At 42.1% G+C, this 19240-nt stretch overlaps 1 protein-coding gene across 2 annotated transcripts in view; it reads left to right on the top strand.

Moving 5' to 3' along the window:
- lrp1ab (low density lipoprotein receptor-related protein 1Ab) overlaps window positions 1-18829 on the top strand; it is an 87187-nt gene extending 68358 nt beyond the window's left edge. For both annotated transcript variants that reach the window (XM_041060480.1, XM_041060469.1), the window contains exons 53-89: window positions 29-157; window positions 536-676; window positions 845-1032; window positions 2014-2197; window positions 2299-2384; window positions 2499-2618; window positions 2776-2963; window positions 3100-3305; window positions 5431-5619; window positions 6210-6358; window positions 6619-6712; window positions 6860-6976; window positions 7124-7243; window positions 7371-7493; window positions 7582-7707; window positions 7880-7996; window positions 8709-8815; window positions 8948-9080; window positions 9361-9483; window positions 9609-9731; window positions 10096-10233; window positions 10349-10486; window positions 10643-10762; window positions 10861-11150; window positions 11264-11442; window positions 11585-11691; window positions 11880-11999; window positions 12124-12300; window positions 12446-12586; window positions 12727-12900; window positions 14129-14290; window positions 14498-14669; window positions 14921-15022; window positions 15141-15214; window positions 15301-15394; window positions 16266-16410; window positions 16991-18829. In XM_041060480.1, coding sequence (XP_040916414.1) covers window positions 29-157; window positions 536-676; window positions 845-1032; window positions 2014-2197; window positions 2299-2384; window positions 2499-2618; window positions 2776-2963; window positions 3100-3305; window positions 5431-5619; window positions 6210-6358; window positions 6619-6712; window positions 6860-6976; window positions 7124-7243; window positions 7371-7493; window positions 7582-7707; window positions 7880-7996; window positions 8709-8815; window positions 8948-9080; window positions 9361-9483; window positions 9609-9731; window positions 10096-10233; window positions 10349-10486; window positions 10643-10762; window positions 10861-11150; window positions 11264-11442; window positions 11585-11691; window positions 11880-11999; window positions 12124-12300; window positions 12446-12586; window positions 12727-12900; window positions 14129-14290; window positions 14498-14669; window positions 14921-15022; window positions 15141-15214; window positions 15301-15394; window positions 16266-16410; window positions 16991-17128 — 5234 coding nt within the window. In that variant the 3' untranslated portion in view covers window positions 17129-18829. The remainder of the gene's footprint in view (window positions 1-28; window positions 158-535; window positions 677-844; window positions 1033-2013; window positions 2198-2298; window positions 2385-2498; window positions 2619-2775; window positions 2964-3099; window positions 3306-5430; window positions 5620-6209; window positions 6359-6618; window positions 6713-6859; window positions 6977-7123; window positions 7244-7370; window positions 7494-7581; window positions 7708-7879; window positions 7997-8708; window positions 8816-8947; window positions 9081-9360; window positions 9484-9608; window positions 9732-10095; window positions 10234-10348; window positions 10487-10642; window positions 10763-10860; window positions 11151-11263; window positions 11443-11584; window positions 11692-11879; window positions 12000-12123; window positions 12301-12445; window positions 12587-12726; window positions 12901-14128; window positions 14291-14497; window positions 14670-14920; window positions 15023-15140; window positions 15215-15300; window positions 15395-16265; window positions 16411-16990) is intronic.
- Window positions 18830-19240: the final 411 nt, after the last annotated feature.

Here is a 19240-nt window from a genome sequence, read left to right as displayed (position 1 = left end):
TGACCACTGTGTGTCTTTCCACCTCCAGTGTATACCAACAACACCTGCGATACCGAAAATGAGTTCATGTGCCAGAACAGACAATGTATCCCCAAGCACTTTGTGTGTGATCATGACATCGACTGCTCCGATGGTTCAGATGAATCCCCAGAATGTGGTGAGTGTCTGTCTGGGATTTTTGTGTCCTGGAAGAGAAATTGAGGAGATGGGAAAGTAAAAAATAATTAAGAGTACAAAATAAGGTTGAGGTAATTTATTTACTTATTTTTTATTCTTTAATTAAATAAGAAGTTCTCACTGAGAGACAATATCTATTCTGCCAGGAGATCTGGGTCAAGGTGGGCATTAAAATTAAATAAAACAATGTCAAAGTACAAACAGGGACAAATAACACCACAAAAATTTACCAAAATGTTACAAACAGACACACGATGCACAGGGATCAAAAAGAATCACGGTAAATAATGGCACATGTTAAAAGCAATGGTATTGTTCTGTGAAGGTTAGTGTTGAAAGTACTCTTGTTCTGGTGTAGAATATCCAACATGTGGTCCAGATGAGTTCCGCTGTGCCAACGGTCGCTGCCTCAACCAGAAGAAATGGGAGTGTGACGGAGAGTTTGACTGTCAGGATCGTTCTGATGAAGCTCCCAAGAACCCTCGCTGCACAGACTCAGGTAGGGATAATAATTACCGTTTTCCTTAAAAAGCTCTTCAGAACTAATATTTCACTACCAAAATAATGACGTGTTAGTTATGATATGAGTAACTGGTTCAGAAAGGCTGTAGCTGTGCCCAGTTTCAAAGTGACACTAATATAACAGGCCATTTGTCTATGATTTCAGAGAGGACGTGTAATGAGTCAGCCTTCATGTGCCGTAATGGGAAGTGTTTGAATGAGACTCTGTTGTGTGACCACAATGACGACTGTGGCGATGGCTCTGATGAACTCAACTGCTTCATCAACGAGTGTCTCAACAGCAAGCTGAGTGGCTGCTCTCAGCTCTGTGATGACCTCAAGATTGGCTTCAAGGTAAGCCATCTGATGGGTTGATTTAAAGCAAAATGTTTTTTGTTTTGTTTTGTTTTCTGCCAAAGTGCAACTAAAATAAATCAAATTACTTCATGAACTCACTGATTTTAATCGGCCAAGAAATTATATAAGCTCACAGACAAATGGGGTTTATGCTGTCAATGCTGAGTTAGTGAAAAAAAAAAAAAAAAAGTTGGGAACCACTCACTTCAGGCATGCGGTTATGTAAGACAAAAACATGTTTTGGCTCCCTTTCTTGAAAGTAGGAGACCAGTCTTAGAACAGCTTGAACTCTGTGTGAACTCTTATGTCTGTGGTGTTGAGGCTCTGGTCAGAGCTTCATTGGAAAATGATAAGGAACAATTTGGACACAAGAAAAGGATTCAGTTTATTCTAGTTTGGGGGTGGGGTGCCTCTAGTGTAAGTAAGTATTTGAGTTTATACATCCAATCATACATGACTTCACACCATCACAGAATTGTCCTGGTGTGTGCATATGCCTGCTTAGTATACTGCAAATTCCCACATTTTTAGTGAGGGAGTGCAGTTTGAGAATGTGCGTTGGAGTTCTTTCAAAACACAGATGTGCGTATGGGGAGTTACAGTTCAAGCTGATTTCGACTAGTTGATGAATAAATGTTTTTGCCTTTGCCGTGCCATGTGGTTAGATGATGTCCATGTCTGTTATTTCACACCGGGTTTCAGCTTATCATATACTCGTGCTCTCTGTTGTAAGACAACTTAGCAGATAAGATTTGTAGCTCTTTATGCATCTTATTTGACAGCAGCAGCTGTCTACTAATTGGGGAAAAAATTAGATTTTGGTTAAAAAAAAAAGATATCTATCAGGTTGACTGACAGGGGTGTTGTGACAGGCTGTGGCAGACCCTTGTAAATGATCCCTACTAAAAGTGAGAAGTGCCAGAAGTGCTGTAGGCTGCAGGATGTTGACATATCTCCCCCGTTCTTCACCCCTTCCAGTGCCGGTGCCATCCTGGCTTCCAGCTTAAGCGGGATGGGAAAACATGTGTGGATGTAGACGAGTGTACAACCACCTACCCCTGTTCTCAGCGCTGCATCAACACACATGGTAGCTTCCACTGTCTCTGCGTGGATGGCTTTGAACTCAGCCCCAATGATCCCACCATCTGCAAGTCCACATCGGGTAAGGCATGCACGTGTATATTTTGCATTTTGCTGGTTGCTGGTTGCTAATAGCCAATTCAGTCCTAAAGCATGTGTTTTCTGTTTTGTCTTTGTGTGTAGAAGAGGAGCCCTATTTGATCTTTGCTAACCGGTACTACCTGAGAAAACTCAACCTGGATGGGTCCAACTACACTCTAATAAAACAGGTGAGCGTCTCACCTGTTGCGGTTCTCAGTTTGACCTATTCAAACACAAGGAGGTGAAGTTTTTATTGTCAGCCCTCCATGCACCTGTTAATACCTTACCTACCTCTGTTTCAGGGCCTGAATAATGCAGTGGCACTGGACTTCCACTATGCAGAGCAGATGATCTACTGGACAGATGTGACCACTCAGGGCAGCATGATCCGACGCATGCGAATGAATGGCAGCAACATGGAGGTCAGTGAGGAAATCAAATGCACTTTTATCTGATTGGAAATTTCAGCTAAATTGATACTGAAGCTTAATTGGTACAGCTGGAGCATTATCCATAGTATTTACTTATTTTTCTGAAAGTTAAGTGACTGTCTAACCTTGTCACTCACTGACCTTACAGGTATTACACCGGACCTCCCTTAGTAACCCAGATGGCTTGGCAGTGGACTGGGTTGGAGGAAACTTGTACTGGTGCGACAAAGGCCGGGACACCATTGAGGTGTCAAAACTCAACGGGGCCTACCGGACTGTGTTGGTCAACAGCGGCCTAAGGGAACCTCGTGCTGTGGCTGTGGACGTACGCTACGGGTAAGAAGCTTAGCTCATCTCAAACTAAGCTCATTTGTTCATATTATTTTAATTTTTTTGGAATTTAAAATAAATTTCATTAAGATTGAAAAGAGTAATTGTGATTGGAACGCTGTCTTAACGACCTCATCTTTAGGTACCTGTACTGGTCTGACTGGGGTGACAACCCTCACATTGGGAGAATTGGGATGGACGGCACCAACAGAAGTGTGATCGTAGAGGATAAGATCACTTGGCCCAACGGACTGACCCTGGACTTCATCAATGACCGTATATACTGGGCTGATGCCAGGGAGGATTACATTGAGTTTGCCAGCCTGGATGGCACCAGCAGACACACCGGTAATGCACCAGTACACATTCAGATGCAGAAATATTCAAAAATCTTTCATCTTTTACACACTGAGAGCAACATGACTGACATTCCTGAATACAAACAAACCCTCTGTCTGTACAAACGCAGTGTTGGAACAAACTGCTTTACTACACTTTCTGATGCATTATTAGGACAATACCGTAGTGCAGGTAGTAGTACTGTGTATTGCTGTCAGAGTGGTGAGAAAAAGGCAAGTAACGCAGACTGGTTGTTCTGGGGTTCATCCTACAGCAAGATAATGACCCACAAGATTAGAAGAAAAGAACTAGATGGTGGCTTCATATGATGGAAGACCAGCACAGTCTCCAGATTTAAATCCCGTGGAGCTGGTTTGGGATACAAGTGTTACATTTATGGGAACTTCAGCAACAGTGTTGGAAACAAACTTTCCAATGTGACATTTTCATTGTAGAAAGAACGTCATGAGTGTGCTCAGCTGCTGGATGAGTCAGAAAAATTGCTCAAATTTGGGATTTACGATTCTGTGCTTTCTATTTTTTTAAATCTTTAATTATTTATTTGTTCTATGCTGTAATTTCAGAAACACAGAGAAGAGTTTCCTCTTTTCAAATTAATACATACACATTCTTGTTTGGGAGCAGGCCTAATGGTTGTCCAAAGGGCTAGAGTGCTGCACCACAGGCCCATGAGACAGAAATGCTGAATAGGGGAGATTGTCCTGATCAGTATAGCATGTATGACATCTGCATAGCACTCAGTTGTTTAGCACACTCACTACAATAGTTGATATTGTCAGCCAACTGGGTATGCAGAGGAATTCTGGAGCTCAGCGGGCGTCTGTACTGAAATTTTGCATATTTACTAAGATCTGCTTCACACAGCAACAATAGCTATGGCATCCCATCCTTCCTTGGATGAAGAATGTACGCAAAATTGTGGGTGTATGGGATTGTATACTACAGAATTCACCTAAGAGAGAGCATTGTGCTCGGTGTAAGTTTTGAGCATGCTGAGTTTTTCATTCAGCACAATGTTCAAGCAAGGAAACCAGTGCTGATGGAAACACATCAGAGGAAAAACTACTATTTATATGAAATTACAAAGGCAGTTCATAATAGGCAGTGACATAGTCTTGTGTTAGCTTTGTGGTGGAGAATGTCCAGTGAGTTGTGCACTCCTCCTTTGATACACACAAATCAGTGTGGCCTTGTGTGTGTTTGCAGAACAAGACTCGGTCTGTTTGAACTCAGATAAGGATTGACCAAAGGGCGCTTCATGCTAATCTGACTAATATTTCAGTTCCACTTGATGTTGTAAAACGACTCCTATCACAGGATACAAACATTTTAATTGTTCAAAGCACATTGTTTGTTAAAATCAATGCTGAAATCACAGTCATTTAATGACAAGGTGTTTTTGAACTTGTGCCGTGTGTGTGTGCGCTTCGTGTGTGTCTTCCTGCATGTGCCTATCCATGCATGTGTGACGTATTTGGATTGCCATGTTTTACAACAGAAAATAATGGTGCGTTTCCATAATGCTCCAGCCTCAAACATAGAGAGCAAACACATGATATGACAAGAATATGGGAGAAAAAGTGCAATTGGAGTGTAAAGCTTAATGAGGCATAGAACCCATTACATAACACACAGATACAGTGGAGCCGCTGTAGCTGTGCACCCCACCCTGCTCCTGTTTCACATTAACAGTGCAAGAGTTTCCCAGCAGTTTCTCTTTGGGATACAACAACATCACAGCAGCAAGAATAAGAAACAAGTGATTGCTAAAATCACTACATATCGTCACTGAATTTTTAGAACATTGTAGAAGTTTGAGACATGTATTATATTTAATTGTTTCTCGTATTTATTTGATTAGCCACAAGCTGTTATATGTTGTATGCACACTTCACCTCAGTCTTCTCTTTTTGGGAAACCAGATTGTTTAATATCAAAGAGCATTTTTAAGCTAAACAAAATTAACAAATCAGAAAATTGTCCATTTTTGATGACGGTTTAGCTGTTGAAAGTCACTAAATTTTACTTAGGATCGTGGTGGGAAACCTTCATTATGAATGATTTAATTATTTCATCATTAACAATGTGATTGATTTATTGTGTTGCTTCACAGTTCTCAGCAACGACATCCCCCACATCTTTGCCATGACACTGTTTGAGGAGTATATCTACTGGACCGACTGGGAGACAAAGTCCATTAACAGAGCTCACAAGACTCTGGGTACCAACAAGACCACCTTGATCAGCACCCTGCATCGACCCATGGACATCCACATTTACCATCCTTATCGCCAGCCTGAGGGTAAGAGACACACTCATGTAGAAACTGATGTGTAAAGGTTTGGGAATTTGACAAAAATAGCATGTAGTACACCCATTTAAACAAGGGCAAACCTTGGACATTTAAGTTCATATGTTGTAAATATGCATTTTTATATCCTATTCTTTTCAATTCCCAAATAAAATTTCACAACCCTATTTCCAAAAACATCTTACCTGACTCAATATGATGTGAATCAACTGAACATCTAGTCTAGGAAAGAAGATCTGAAAAAGCATTAAGGTGTAGGAAATCATTATATGTACTGAAATATAAAGTTGCACTGAATAGGGTTGGGCGGTAATAAGGTATACTGTGGGGTCTTAAAAATAGCAACGGTATCAGTTTCAGTACCGTCAGCAAAAAAAACTGAAATGCACTTATATAGGAGATAAGGATTAAATATTAAACACAATTTATTAAATGCCTTGTGTGGTTGAATTTTCAGTTTTACTTCAGTAGTATATGTTTTACTTTTGGAGACGTTTGATAAAGTTTATGAACGTGACGTTCTTACGTGACAGCGCGGAGAAGACAGTGTTTGATATGCAGTTTTTCTGTCTCTTTCGCAGTGCTCAACCACCCGTGCCAGATAAACAACGGCGGCTGCAGTAACCTCTGCCTTCTCTCTCCTGGAGGTGGCTACAAGTGTGCCTGTCCTACCAACTTCTACCTGGCCAATGATCAGCGTACTTGCATGTCTAACTGCACAGCCAGCCAGGTAGGGAGGCTGTGTAAACATCTCATCATCAGTGGAAATATGATTTAATGAGTGCAGTTGATAAGTGGCTTTTCATATCTCGATGTCTCGCTGTGGCTTGTTTGATTAACTGCTTATACCTGGTGATTGTCTATTGACAGCTGGCTTGTGGCCTAGTGCTACAGTAGCTAGCTTATGGTTTGTCAATGGCACCGAAGCAGTGAAGCTCTGGTGTTATGCCCCTGTCATCACTTTGATTAACTTGTCTCTTCCTACTGTAGTTTGTGTGCAAGAACGATAAGTGCATTCCTTTCTGGTGGAAATGTGACACGGAGGACGATTGCGGTGACCGGTCGGACGAGCCAGCAGACTGCCGTAAGTGTTTACGAAAGATGTGAGGCATGTTAGGTGTAACTCTAACTCATCATAAAAGGAGCCTATCTGCAGGGAAGAATTGAAATGTTAAAAAAAATATTGTGTAAATTCAGTGGGATCCTGATAAACTCTGATTCTTTCTTCCAGCTGAATTCAAATGCAGACCCGGGCAGTTCCAGTGTGGTACAGGCATCTGCACCAACCCTGCCTACATCTGTGATGGAGACAACGACTGTCAGGACAACTCAGATGAGGCCAACTGTGGTATGCCTCTCTGTCTATATACAGTTTTCTTTAATTTTAATAAACTGCATCCTGCCTGTTTTTTTTCTGTTAATGCCACCAACACCACTTTATTCTTGTCTACTGATTAGCTTCAAATCTGATGCTTGTTTCCTTGTTTATCTACAGATATTCACGTGTGCCTGCCCAGCCAGTTCAAATGTTCCCACCCAAGCCGCTGCATCCCAGGCATCTTCCGCTGTAATGGCCAGGACAACTGCGGAGAAGGAGAGGACGAGAAAGACTGCCGTAAGCAGAAGCTTTTTTTCTTTTATATATTTTTTTGTATAATACAGTTCCAGTTCTGATTTGCTGTTTTTTCTCTTTGGTGTTTAATTTCACTCTGTAACTATAAAACTGTTATTCCTTCAAATAGCTGAGGTCACATGTGCCCCCACCCAGTTCCAGTGTGCCATCACCAAACGCTGCATACCTCGTGTCTGGGTGTGTGACCGCGACAATGACTGTGTGGATGGATCTGATGAACCCGCCAACTGCAGTAGGGCTCCCAGCTTATTTTTCACTTTGTTTATTCACAGTCATCCTGATTTGCTGTCTATGTAATTGACAAATGTTTCCCTCTCCAGCCCAGATGACTTGTGGTGTGGACGAGTTCCGTTGTAAAGACTCTGGACGCTGCATCCCTGCTCGCTGGAAGTGTGATGGGGAGGACGACTGCGGAGACGCGTCGGATGAACCCAAAGAGGAGTGTGGTAAGAATTTCCCCACCTAGGAAGATGCACCAAAGAGACCTTTATGGCACTGACTGTTTTTTGTTGTTGTTTGTTTGTTTGTTTGTGTTTTCTTCCAAATTTTGATGTTATGATTTTGGGTTTATTCTGTTTTCACTTTATTGACGATAACATTTTTCTGTGCTTTGAACAGCTGAGAGGACATGTGAGCCGTACCAGTTTAGATGTAAGAACAACCGCTGCGTACCAGGCCGCTGGCAGTGCGACTACGATAACGACTGTGGGGACAACTCAGATGAAGACAAGTGCAGTGGGTGTCACTTTCAGCTTTTAAACAGCACCTTCATACTGTATACTGTCAACAACTGTTATCTCACCTTGTCCAGTGTCACTTACATTCATGCCCATGCCTTGTCCACTGTTAACATACCCACTTTGCACCTTTATATTGTTAACTGCATATTAAGTCTCTTATTCAGCACTAACATCCATTCCCTGTCATTTCTGATGCACCTTACCTCATCTGATATTTGTTTCATTTCATACTGTCCTGTTGGCATGAGCCAGAGGTAAGTTACTCCACCTTCACATGAACTGCATCCATTTTCAGTGATGCCTCCCTGCTGTGTCTTTTATTCCACGCTGTCCTTGTTCTCATGCTCCTGTCCAGCTGTGATCCCCACCCATCTGTGAGAGTCTGCAGGCTGAGCTCTAAATAGAGTCATTTTTTAACATTGTTGTACTGTTTTCCTCTGCCACTAGATGCCACTGCGTAAGACCTTATTTGTATTGCTGATGTAATTATTACCACAAGTATAACGTATATAAAACACTCAAATTAAATAAGCTATATTGGAAATACAGTCAAGTAATATTGAAACCTATTGAGCTCCTTTCATTCTTTCACAAACCCCCTTCAGTGTCTACAATTTTGCTTATTTCAACACGTCCTGTGTTTGTGCTGTTGAGAGGTATTTGCTAACGTTGTCATTAACATTAACCTCGTCTTTCTTCTTCTGTAGTGCCTCGCCAGTGTTCAGAAAGTGAGTTTGCCTGCACCAACGGTCGCTGTATTGCCGGGAGGTGGAAGTGTGATGGTGACCATGACTGTGCCGATGGATCGGATGAGGTGCATAAACCTTATTTTTCCTCGTTTAAATATTAAATATCTGAAAATAATACTAAATTGTATGTGTTCAGAATTAGTTTGTAAGTATAAAAGTTGATCCTCACTTGCCCGCTGGTTATGATGTTTCTGCAGAATGGTTGTGATCTGAAGTGTGACAACGACCAGTACCAGTGTAAGAACGGACACTGTATCCCCATCCGCTGGCGGTGTGATGCTGACCCTGACTGCATGGACGGCAGTGATGAGGAGAGCTGTGGCACTGGTTGTAAGTGTATGCTTGTCTATAAATGCTGGGGTTTTTTTCATTCATTATTGTCATTTTAATACCATTTCATCGTTTTTTTTTTTGTTTTCAGTGTGTTATGCAAAGTTATTCCATATTTGAAAAATAAATAAATAAATAAATAGGCATTTTAATGAGAGAGAAATGTGTGACTATGATTTGTCACACAGTTGGCTTGTTGTGGCAAAACGCCCAGATGATAAGTACCATAAAAAGAGAAGAACACATATCAGTAGTAATTTTTTCCTCTTGTTTTTCTCAGCTGGGCGTCACTGCCCTCAGGATGAGTTCCAGTGTAACAACACTCTGTGTAAACCCCTCGCCTGGAAGTGTGACGGGGAGGACGACTGTGGGGACAACTCTGATGAGAATCCTGAAGAGTGCAGTGAGTGCAGCCTAATGAATCACACACATCTTGTAATACTCTCAGTCTTCATCCTTTGTCCTGACCTGTTTTTTTTCTGCTTCCCTCTTTGTCCCTCTTGTCTTCTTTCTCTGTTCGGCTCTCAGGGAGGTTCCAGTGTCCTCCCACCAGGGCTTTCCGCTGCCAAAACGACCGTGTATGTCTGCAAGTGTCAAAGAGATGTGACGGTGTCAATAACTGCGGCGACAACTCAGATGAACTCAACTGCCGTAAGTTGTGGAGTCGTTCAAATCTCCATGAAATCCCCTACTTTAAATACCTGGGTCCTACTCCACTTTCTTGGTCAGACTAGTGCGGACTAGATAGACCGATGCGTACGAACTGATGAAGCCCCTTGGATAAGAGGCGAAACGTCTTCCCAGACAAACTTAAGTCCAGTTGCCTTCGATTCAATTTTCTAAGAGAGAACTATGACCTGGATGAATGAGAACATTTACAGACAAACCCCTACTTTGATCGAAAAGCTTGTTGACCTCTGTGTGTGTGTGTGTGTGTGTGTGTGTGTGTGTGTGTGTGTGTGTGTGTGTGTGTGTGTGTGTGTGTGTGTGTGTGTGTGGTGTAATATGTTTACAGAGGCCCCACCAGCTGTTCCCACATGTGAGAAGGATGAGTTCTTGTGTGCCAACAGCAGATGCATCAGCTCCACTCTGCGCTGTAACTTCTTTAATGACTGTGAAGACTACGGCTCTGATGAGATCAACTGCAAGACAGGTGCCCTATATCAAAGCTGATTACCGTATTATAAGGAACCACAGATCTGAGGTCTCCAGTGTTTAAACTTTAAATGCACTGACTCAGCTTTCGCCTGTTGCTTGCTTGTTTTCAGACACCAAGTTGAATGACTGTAGGAGTAACAGGACTCAGTGTGGTGATGGAGACGAAGCCCACTGTGTCACTAATGGGACAGACTCCTTCTGTTCCTGCAAACCAGGCTTCCAGAAGACAGGACACCACACCTGTGGAGGTACGCTGGCAAAAACACTGCCACTGTTAAGACAAAAAAAAAAAAATTACTTCAAATATTTAAAATGTAGCAAATGTTTACAATCTTGAGGCAAGGAGCTGTGCTTTAATTTTTTTTCTGTTTAATATGAATTTCCTTTGGTTCTTCATTTTTCAGATAAGAATGAGTGTGTGCAGTTTGGAGTCTGTTCCCACATCTGTAACAATACTAAAGGTTCCTACAAATGCAGTTGCCACAAATATTTTACCAGGATCAATGACACCTGCAAGGCTGACAGTGAGTGTTTCTCCTTTTAGGCTATGTTTTTTTAAAGCTGGCATAAGTATTATTAATTTGAAAGGCAATCCTTCTGACTTTTCCTCTTTACCTTCCAGGCATGAACAGCAGCCGACAGATTCTCTACATAGCTGACGACAATGAAATCCGCAGCCTGGACCCTGGCATGCCCAACTGGCGCTATGAGCAGACCTTCCAGGGTGATGCCAGCGTGCGCATTGATGCAATGGACCTGCACGTCAAGACCAACCGCATTTTCTGGACCAACTGGCACACAGGCCGCATCTCCTCCTACGAACTTCCAGGACCGTCCACATCATCATCATCCTCCTCCTCCAACTCTCACCGTAAACGTCGGCAGAGCGAGGGCAGGATCACCAACCTGCAGGTAATGCTGGTCACATATGCGCAGCAGCATAAACTCTCTATCATACCGCTGCAAACACACCACACACACAAGTTACATGAGCGTCCTGTAAACACTTTTCTGCTCGAATTCAGATCAAAGAGCTGAAGATGCCTCGTGGTATAGCAGTGGACTGGGTGGCTGGTAATCTGTACTGGACAGACTCTGGTCGAGATGTAATCGAAGTGGCTCAGATGTCAGGCCAGCATTGCAAGACCCTGATCTCTGGCATGATAGACGAGCCTTACGCCATCGTAGTGGATCCACAGAGAGGGTAAGAGACAATGCTGTGCTCTTTGACGGTGGCTTTAGTCTAACAGTCATATAAAATATATAATTTGTATCATAGCTCTTTCTGTAGTCATGTGTTTTGTAAATGTGTGTTCACACTCGTGTGTATGTGTGTTTCCCCTTAGGACCATGTATTGGGCAGACTGGGGGAACCACCCTAAAATTGAAACAGCTGCCATGGACGGCACTCTGAGACAAACTCTAGTCCACGAGAACATCCAGTGGCCCACAGGTTAGCACTACGGTAGCACTGAATGACTTATTTGATTTGTCTAGCATGTTCTTTCCCAGCAACCCGCTGCTTTACACTCACAGTCAGAGAACTTTATACTCTGGAGCTGCCCTTCAGAACCAAGGTTTTTTATTCTGTATAGGTCGCCATGTTTTTATCTACAAGGCTCTTCCATTCTGCCTCTACAGGTTTGGCTGTGGACTACTTCAATGAGCGTCTTTACTGGGCAGATGCTAAACTCTCGGTCATTGGCAGCGTTCGTCTGGATGGCTCTGATCCCGTCATCGCTGTCTCCGGCATCAAAAACAGTTGAGTTCTTTACGCGCGCAAAACAAAACAGTATGAAACATGACAGTTCAGAAATCTGGCATCAACATGTTACCTGCATGTTTATTCCCTTTTTATCTCATGATTCTTTTCTCTCATTTCCAGACCTGCTTCATCCATTCAGCATTGATATCTTTGAGGATCACATTTATGGGGTCACATATATCAATAACTTTGTCTTCCGGGTCAACAAGTTTGGCAAAGGCCCCATGGAGAATCTCACCACAGGCATCAACCACGCTACTGATATAGTCCTGTACCACCGTTACAAGCAGCCAGAGAGTGAGTGTCAGACCATGCTGTTTCTTGAGTTTTTCTGCACCCATTTATTTATGTAAAAAATAAGGAGGTATTTGAAGATTTTTATTTTTATACATGCCATGCACGTTTTTTCTTATTGCATATCTTTTTTGTCTCTCTGCTTCAGTGACTAATCCATGTGACAGGAAAAAGTGTGAGTGGCTGTGTCTACTCAGCCCTAGTGGACCAGTGTGTACCTGTCCTAACAACTACGTGGCCGACAATGGCACATGTGTGGAGAGACCTGGCCCTACCCAGTCACCATTCTGTAAGTCTACATACATACAGTACACTTATGTACTCCAACAATAACCTTACTTTCATTTTAGCAGTTTAGCACGTGGGTGGCTTTACATTCAGATGCTTTGTACAAAATGTTGGTTCATCATGGAACCCCCCCCCCCACAGCTCCCCCCTCAGGGCCCTGCGATATTCAGTGTCAGAACGGTGGGAGCTGCTTCTTCAACGCCCGTCAGGTGGCCAAGTGTCGCTGCCAGCCCAGCTACACTGGAGAAAGATGTGAGATTAACCAGTGCAGGGATTATTGCAAGAATGGAGGAACCTGCACTGCTTCTCATACAGGTAAGAGCATGGCACACGCATGCGGAATCACTTGTTCATTTGTTGTGAACACCTGATCTGCTCAGACTTTGGTAAACTCCTTTTCACTTACCTAGCAGTTAAGCAAGACTATTATTTAGTTAATTTTTAGTTTCCTCCCCTTTTCCTTAAGAACATATGTATTACTGTATATTTCTGTAGAATGCAACAAGGTAAATTGCCTTTGTAATAGTTTTTTATCCAGGCTAGTGACATTGAAATTGGTACACATATTCAGATGATGAATACTAGTGATTTTTGGTGATCCCCAGACTTAATCATCATAATTCACGGATCGAAAATTTTCGATCCAACCTGCGGAGATTTCCGATCCACGAACCATGTTTGTGCTTTAATGTTTCTGCTGAAATGACTCCACAAGTGATTCCCTGTGGGCTGCTCTGCTAACTGGCTACAAAATGTGGAAAGGGTTTCCTGAACGGAGGCGTGTCTCAATGTGATGTGGAGTAATGAGACAGGCCGCCGTTCAGGAAATCCCTTCCACAGTTTGCAGCCAGCTAGCAGGTGAGCATTGAGCAGTACCATGGCTAACCAACTTTTCAGCACATGTCTGCTGTGTGAAAATATTTTGCACTAGAAACACCACGAAGCAAGATAGCAACGTGCAATGTTTGCTAAGCCGTTGTACCGAGGGGCGGAAAGTCATACATGTAATTCCCACACCAACAATATATTACTCACAGACTTATGTTACTTCTAGGTACAGCAGGAAGAAAATGAACCGTGAGTGAGTTGCTACTACAAGAGCCAGTATACTTAATTTGTGCTGATCAGATCAAGTAGCCCTTTTTATTTCTATTTTATTTTGGAGAGGGGTAGTCGAAAAGAAGGTTACCCTCTGTCTTTAATAAATATTGACTGTTTCCTGACTTTCTTTTCTGACCTTATACTTACCTCAAGTTGTCTTTTGGGACATACATGCGTACATTCGTACATATCATACTTGCCTGTGAAGAAGATTTATTACAGCATCATGTAAAATTGATAATGATAATAATATTAAAGCAAACAGAGCTCTGGTATCTGAATAGTATCGGTATTGGCAGATATCCAAATTCAGGTATCGGGATCGGATTGGAAGTGAAAAAATGTGCATTGGTGCATCCCTACTTTGTATAAGAAGTTGTAGTTTTGATCATTTATATTTATCACGATTTCTTTTAACTCTTATATTTTACCTGGGTTTTAGGTGCTCCGACTTGCAGATGCCCTAAAGGCTTCACAGGGCCCACCTGCAGCCGCTATACTTGTCAGGATTACTGCCTGAACCAGGGCAACTGCTCGGTCAACATGGGCAACCAGCCAACCTGTAGCTGCCCACCAGAGTACCAGGGAGACCAGTGCCAGTACAGTAAGTGGCAGCATATGTTGCTTAATTGTTTTTAAGGAGTTATTTGTAGATTGTGGATGGATGATAAAATCTTTGTAATGTATAGCTTTCTGATGTACACTACTTTCAAAAACTGGCACATTTAAAATTGTAACCCAATTTGTGGAAGAATATATGAGTTTTTGAGGGTGCTCTGAACATCTCACAACCCTTCCTTCCCACCCTTAGGTAAATGCGAAGGTTTCTGTCAGAATGGCGGAACCTGCTTAGAAACCTCCAACGGCACCAAACTGTGTTTGTGCCCCACTCAGTACATCGGGCACCAGTGTGAGGTGGACAAATGTCAGTTCTGCGGAACGGGCAAGTGTTTGACATCATCCTCAAGGGAGGTTTCCTGCAGGTGGGTAGACTGTGGAATGTGGTCTCTGCACAAAATAAATTAGACTTAGATTTGCACATAAAGCTCTCTGGAGGTTACACTGATTGGAGTTATATGGTGGATATCTGACCATTGAACCCATATTTGATCATTCTAAAACCACATGCAATATTAGGACTTTTAGGGGATCTTATTGAGGAACCTAATTCATTTTTTATCTGTGTGTGTGTGTGTGTGTGTGTGTGTGTGTGTGTGTGTGTGTGTGTGTGTAGCTGTCCCAATGGTCAGACCCAACCCAGCTGCTATTCCTGTTTGGACTACTGCTTACATGGACAATGTTCAGTTGACACCCGCACACTGCTGCCTCAGTGCAAGTAAGATATGACACCCGCCCCCATCTTAATATACTTAATTTAATAACACAGCCATTTTCTGTCTTTCAAACTCATGTACGTGCATGCTCTTTGTAACTCTGGCTCATTGTGTGTCCAGGTGTCCTGTTGGATGGACAGGATACAGATGTGAAGTTGCATCTGCTCCTGTGGATTCTCCTGGTTCCAGTGGAAGTAAGTCACTCAGTTCCTCACAAAGAGTCTTGTCAGTGAAACACGCACTTTGGTCCTATTTATTCACATTATTTGCTCATACCCAGGTACTGCATCCATTGTCATCCCAGTGCTTCTGCTGCTGTTACTGGCACTGCTGGTTGTTGGTGCCATCTTGTGGTACAAGCGGAGAATGCGCGGGTAGGTCCTGGTTTCTGAAACTTTTTTTTCCCCCCCAAAACTCCATTTTTCATCTGTTCCTCACACCTTTGCTATCTAGCTTCTCTTTCTCTCTTACCTTTTTTTATAACCATCTATTTCCTGTCTCCCAGGTCTCTATGGCTGGGCAAATCTCATTCTCAGTGCTCGCGGTAACTTTATAGGATTACATAATTAACCTCTTGACCCAAAAATCCTGTCCCCTCCCTTCCTTGACATCCAGTCAGACTGGCCATCCTTTTTGTGGGTCCATTTGTTCATTCTGTTGGTCAGTGCAGAAATCTGTCTGTTTGTCCTTGCCTGCTATCTCCTCTTTTCCTCCGTGGGGTTTCCAGCCCTAGCAACACAGGGATCTCTTAACTCTTATCTGAAGTAGTTTTGCTGGTGATGCACAAACAATTGAACTATTTTGTCCTTGTTGCATTTCCATACCCTCCCTTGTTTACATGTGTAAATGTTAGGCTTACACTGTGTGCTTGCATAGTAAAAATATACAGTTGTGCATCTGTGAAAAAAGTTTAAATGCTTGCAAACAGCAGATTATTTGCAATGCGAAAATCCAGCATTCTCCACAATAGACATGCTGCAGTAGATTCTCTGGGTTTGATCAAATGGCCTTTGACAAAAAAGCTCATTTGACAACCTTAAATATATGTTGTCTTGGTTGTGTGGATTGTGTGTGGCTGGCACTGAGTCAGTACCTGGCTTATGCCAAGTTATGATACTTTTTTAGACACTGTGAATTGTTTAATTTAGGGTTTCTCCAAAAAACAGTTAATCATCTTTTTTAAACGGGGTTCTAAATCTATTGCTTAGATGGTTATTGAGTTTGTTTATCTTTGTCTGTCTGCAGTGCCAAGGGCTTCCAGCACCACCGAATGACAAATGGAGCCATGAATGTTGAGATTGGGAACCCTGCCTATAAGATCTATGAAGGAGACCCTGACGATGACGCTGGGGAGCTTCTGGATTCAGACTTTGCTTTGGACCCAGACAAGGTAACACAGCTTAAACCACTCTTGTTTAAAGGGTTACCCGAAATCACCAAAACATATCTAGTTCTGCAGCTACTCTTCTCATGTGAACTGGAAGTGAGAATGATGTTTAAGTCACAGACTTAATGTACATCATGATTTATTCACCAGGTCTGTTTCCATGACACATTGTCACATTTTGCTTTTATTGAAACACCAGTATTTTTGCCTCAGCCGAGTGGAAAAACTTTTTGTGCTATTTCTGTTTTATTTATTTATTTTTTGTGGCATTCCCACTCTGGCTTTCTATGCTCAAATAAAAAATGTGCGCGTAAACACTTAGGTAGGCCAGGGGCAGTCCATTGGTGATTGGACCTCCTGAAGCAAAGAACTAGAGCAGGCAGACTTTATGCAGCATTATGGGACCTAGCAAACAGAAAGGACATAACAAACCAATTAGCAAACTCAAACTATCTGTTATATTTTTGTTATTTGGGTGAATTAACCCTTTTATTAAAGTACAAAATGCAGTAAATGCTCCTTTCACTTTTAAAGACTCTCTAACTTTCTCTTGAGTCACCATGTAATTTTCTGTGCTCCACAGCCCACCAACTTCACCAATCCAGTGTATGCTACCCTGTACATGGGTGCCCACAACAGCCGCAACTCTCTGGCCAGCACAGATGAGAAGAAGGAGCTTCTCTCCCAGGGCGATGAGGACATGAGTGACCCGTTAGCGTAGAGCTCGGCATGGATTGAACTCTGCCAACATTGCCCTGCCCTGCCCTGCCCAACCCAGTGCTGAGCCAACAAGCTCTCTCATCTTATGCCTTTACCAACTGAAAAGAAAAGCAACAAAAAAAGCAAGAACACTGTATAAAATGTATAAAATGAAGGACTACTTTTTTAAGTGATTGCAGTATTATATTTTGTTCTTTGACAAAAAAAATCCTCTGGTGATTGAAAAAGGAACCATTTTATAGACATTTATTCAGTTCTTCTTTTTAATTTTGCTCGCCTCCTCCTCACAACTCTCCCTCCCCTCTCACGCATATAGCCACTACCTCTGTGCAAATGTAAAAGATAGAGCGATACAAATGGCCGTGGAACAATTTTAATTTTTTATTTTTGTATGAATTGTATAGGGGAAAAAAAGAATATTGTTCCATCGTAGAAAAATGTTGCCAAGTCTTTGTTATTCGTGAAAGAGAGGAGATATGTCAGTGCTCACTATGAATGCTTCCTGGATGCTGGTTCGGCTTAGTCTTTCACATTATGTGTATATGTAAGTTCGCTGCTGGAGGTCTAAAGGGAGAAATGAGAAGTTGTTTAACTTCACATGTACACATGGAGGACTCGGCATCGCAGACAGTGTCTGTTCTGTTGTCTCAAAGAACTACATTCGAGTGATTGTCTTTTACCTCCTTGCACAGACTAAAGTTATATATATATATATTTGCATATATATAAACCTATTAACAAAGTGTCTTGAAAATATACCCAGGAATACAAACATCAGTAACAAATAGCAGACTGTACTTTTTAACAGTTTTTTTTAAAGTCATTGTATAATTGACATTGTGTCAGAAATGAATGAGTCAGTGGCAGTGTGTGAGCGTGCTGGATGAAGATGATTGTAATAAAGTCCACATTCCAGGATGAAAAGTCCAGGATGGATATTCGTGGCCTTGGTTTAGCCTACTGCAGGACACTTTGGACAGAAGCTGGATTTGCTCTGAAACTGTTCTAGAAAGTACTTTTTGGGAGTGACGACAAGCTTCTGTGAATTTCTGGTCATCACTGAAAAAACAATGTGCGACAAATAACTAGCTGAGAATGGTAACATTTAGCTTTTGTTCCTTGTCTTTTGATTGTAAATGTACTTTCAGGAAAGGCCAGGGAGACCGTTTGATGGTACGTACTTCTGTGGGAGATTGAGTTGTTTTTTGTTTTTTAATTTAGGTTAATGCTCATTGTTAAGTGCATTCCCAGGAAGGAGAGTGATCAGCTTCCTGATAAGCATTCCTTTGTCAATTCCTTTACCTTGCTGCTAACGCTAACATCTGTCTCACTGTCAGCCTGGTTTTTAGTCTTCAAAGTATTGCTCTCTGTGTCTCACTGCTCACCATGCTGCTTTTAATTGAGCTTCTTCTCAGCCAGCAACCTGCCATATCACTCTGCATGGTGCTCTCACACACCCATCCTAGAGGAAACGCTGTGGCTTTGACCCTTCACTTGTTAAAAGTATTCATCACTTTTTTTTTTAATATCTTGCTCTGTTAGATTTTCACCCGACCATGTAAATTAGAACAATCATTTTTCAGTTGGAGAAATTCTTTTGGTGGCAAAATCCCACATGGATATTTGTGGTTCTGATTGTTTTGTTATGATTCTATTTCTTTTTGATATAAGAAATTAAATGGATTTTTATAGTAGAAATGTACAGTGGCTCTGTCTGTCATTTGGAGAGGTGGAGAGGAAAAGCAGTTGCTCACTCAGAGTACATCAGAAATTAACATCAGCTATCCTACAAAGTTAAAAGAAAATTTTAAGCTGCAAGCAGCGATGGGCGGGCCCTCGCACCCCTTGTGAGCCGCAGGAGTTGCAGCCAGCGCAGCCAAGCACAAGAGTCCTCCTGTGTCCTCTCTCCTGCTCTTCTCCCCAGAGAAGCACAGCAGTATACAGCAACAAAAAAAGACATGGCCCCCTCCCGACAGGGGGCGCTATGAGTTTATCATCATATGAGCATATAAATGAGATGAGAATGTGAAGGTCATCCTGATTATCTGTGCAGAGCAAACGTAATTTGGTTTATTGGACAGTGTGTTATTTGTAAATTACTTAGCATTTAGTG

Source organism: Toxotes jaculatrix, chromosome 2, assembly GCF_017976425.1.
Source record: "Toxotes jaculatrix isolate fToxJac2 chromosome 2, fToxJac2.pri, whole genome shotgun sequence".
Taxonomy (NCBI): domain Eukaryota; kingdom Metazoa; phylum Chordata; class Actinopteri; family Toxotidae; genus Toxotes; species Toxotes jaculatrix.
The sequence above is the reverse complement of the archived record's forward strand: the minus strand, read 5'-3'. Positions and strand labels throughout refer to the sequence as shown.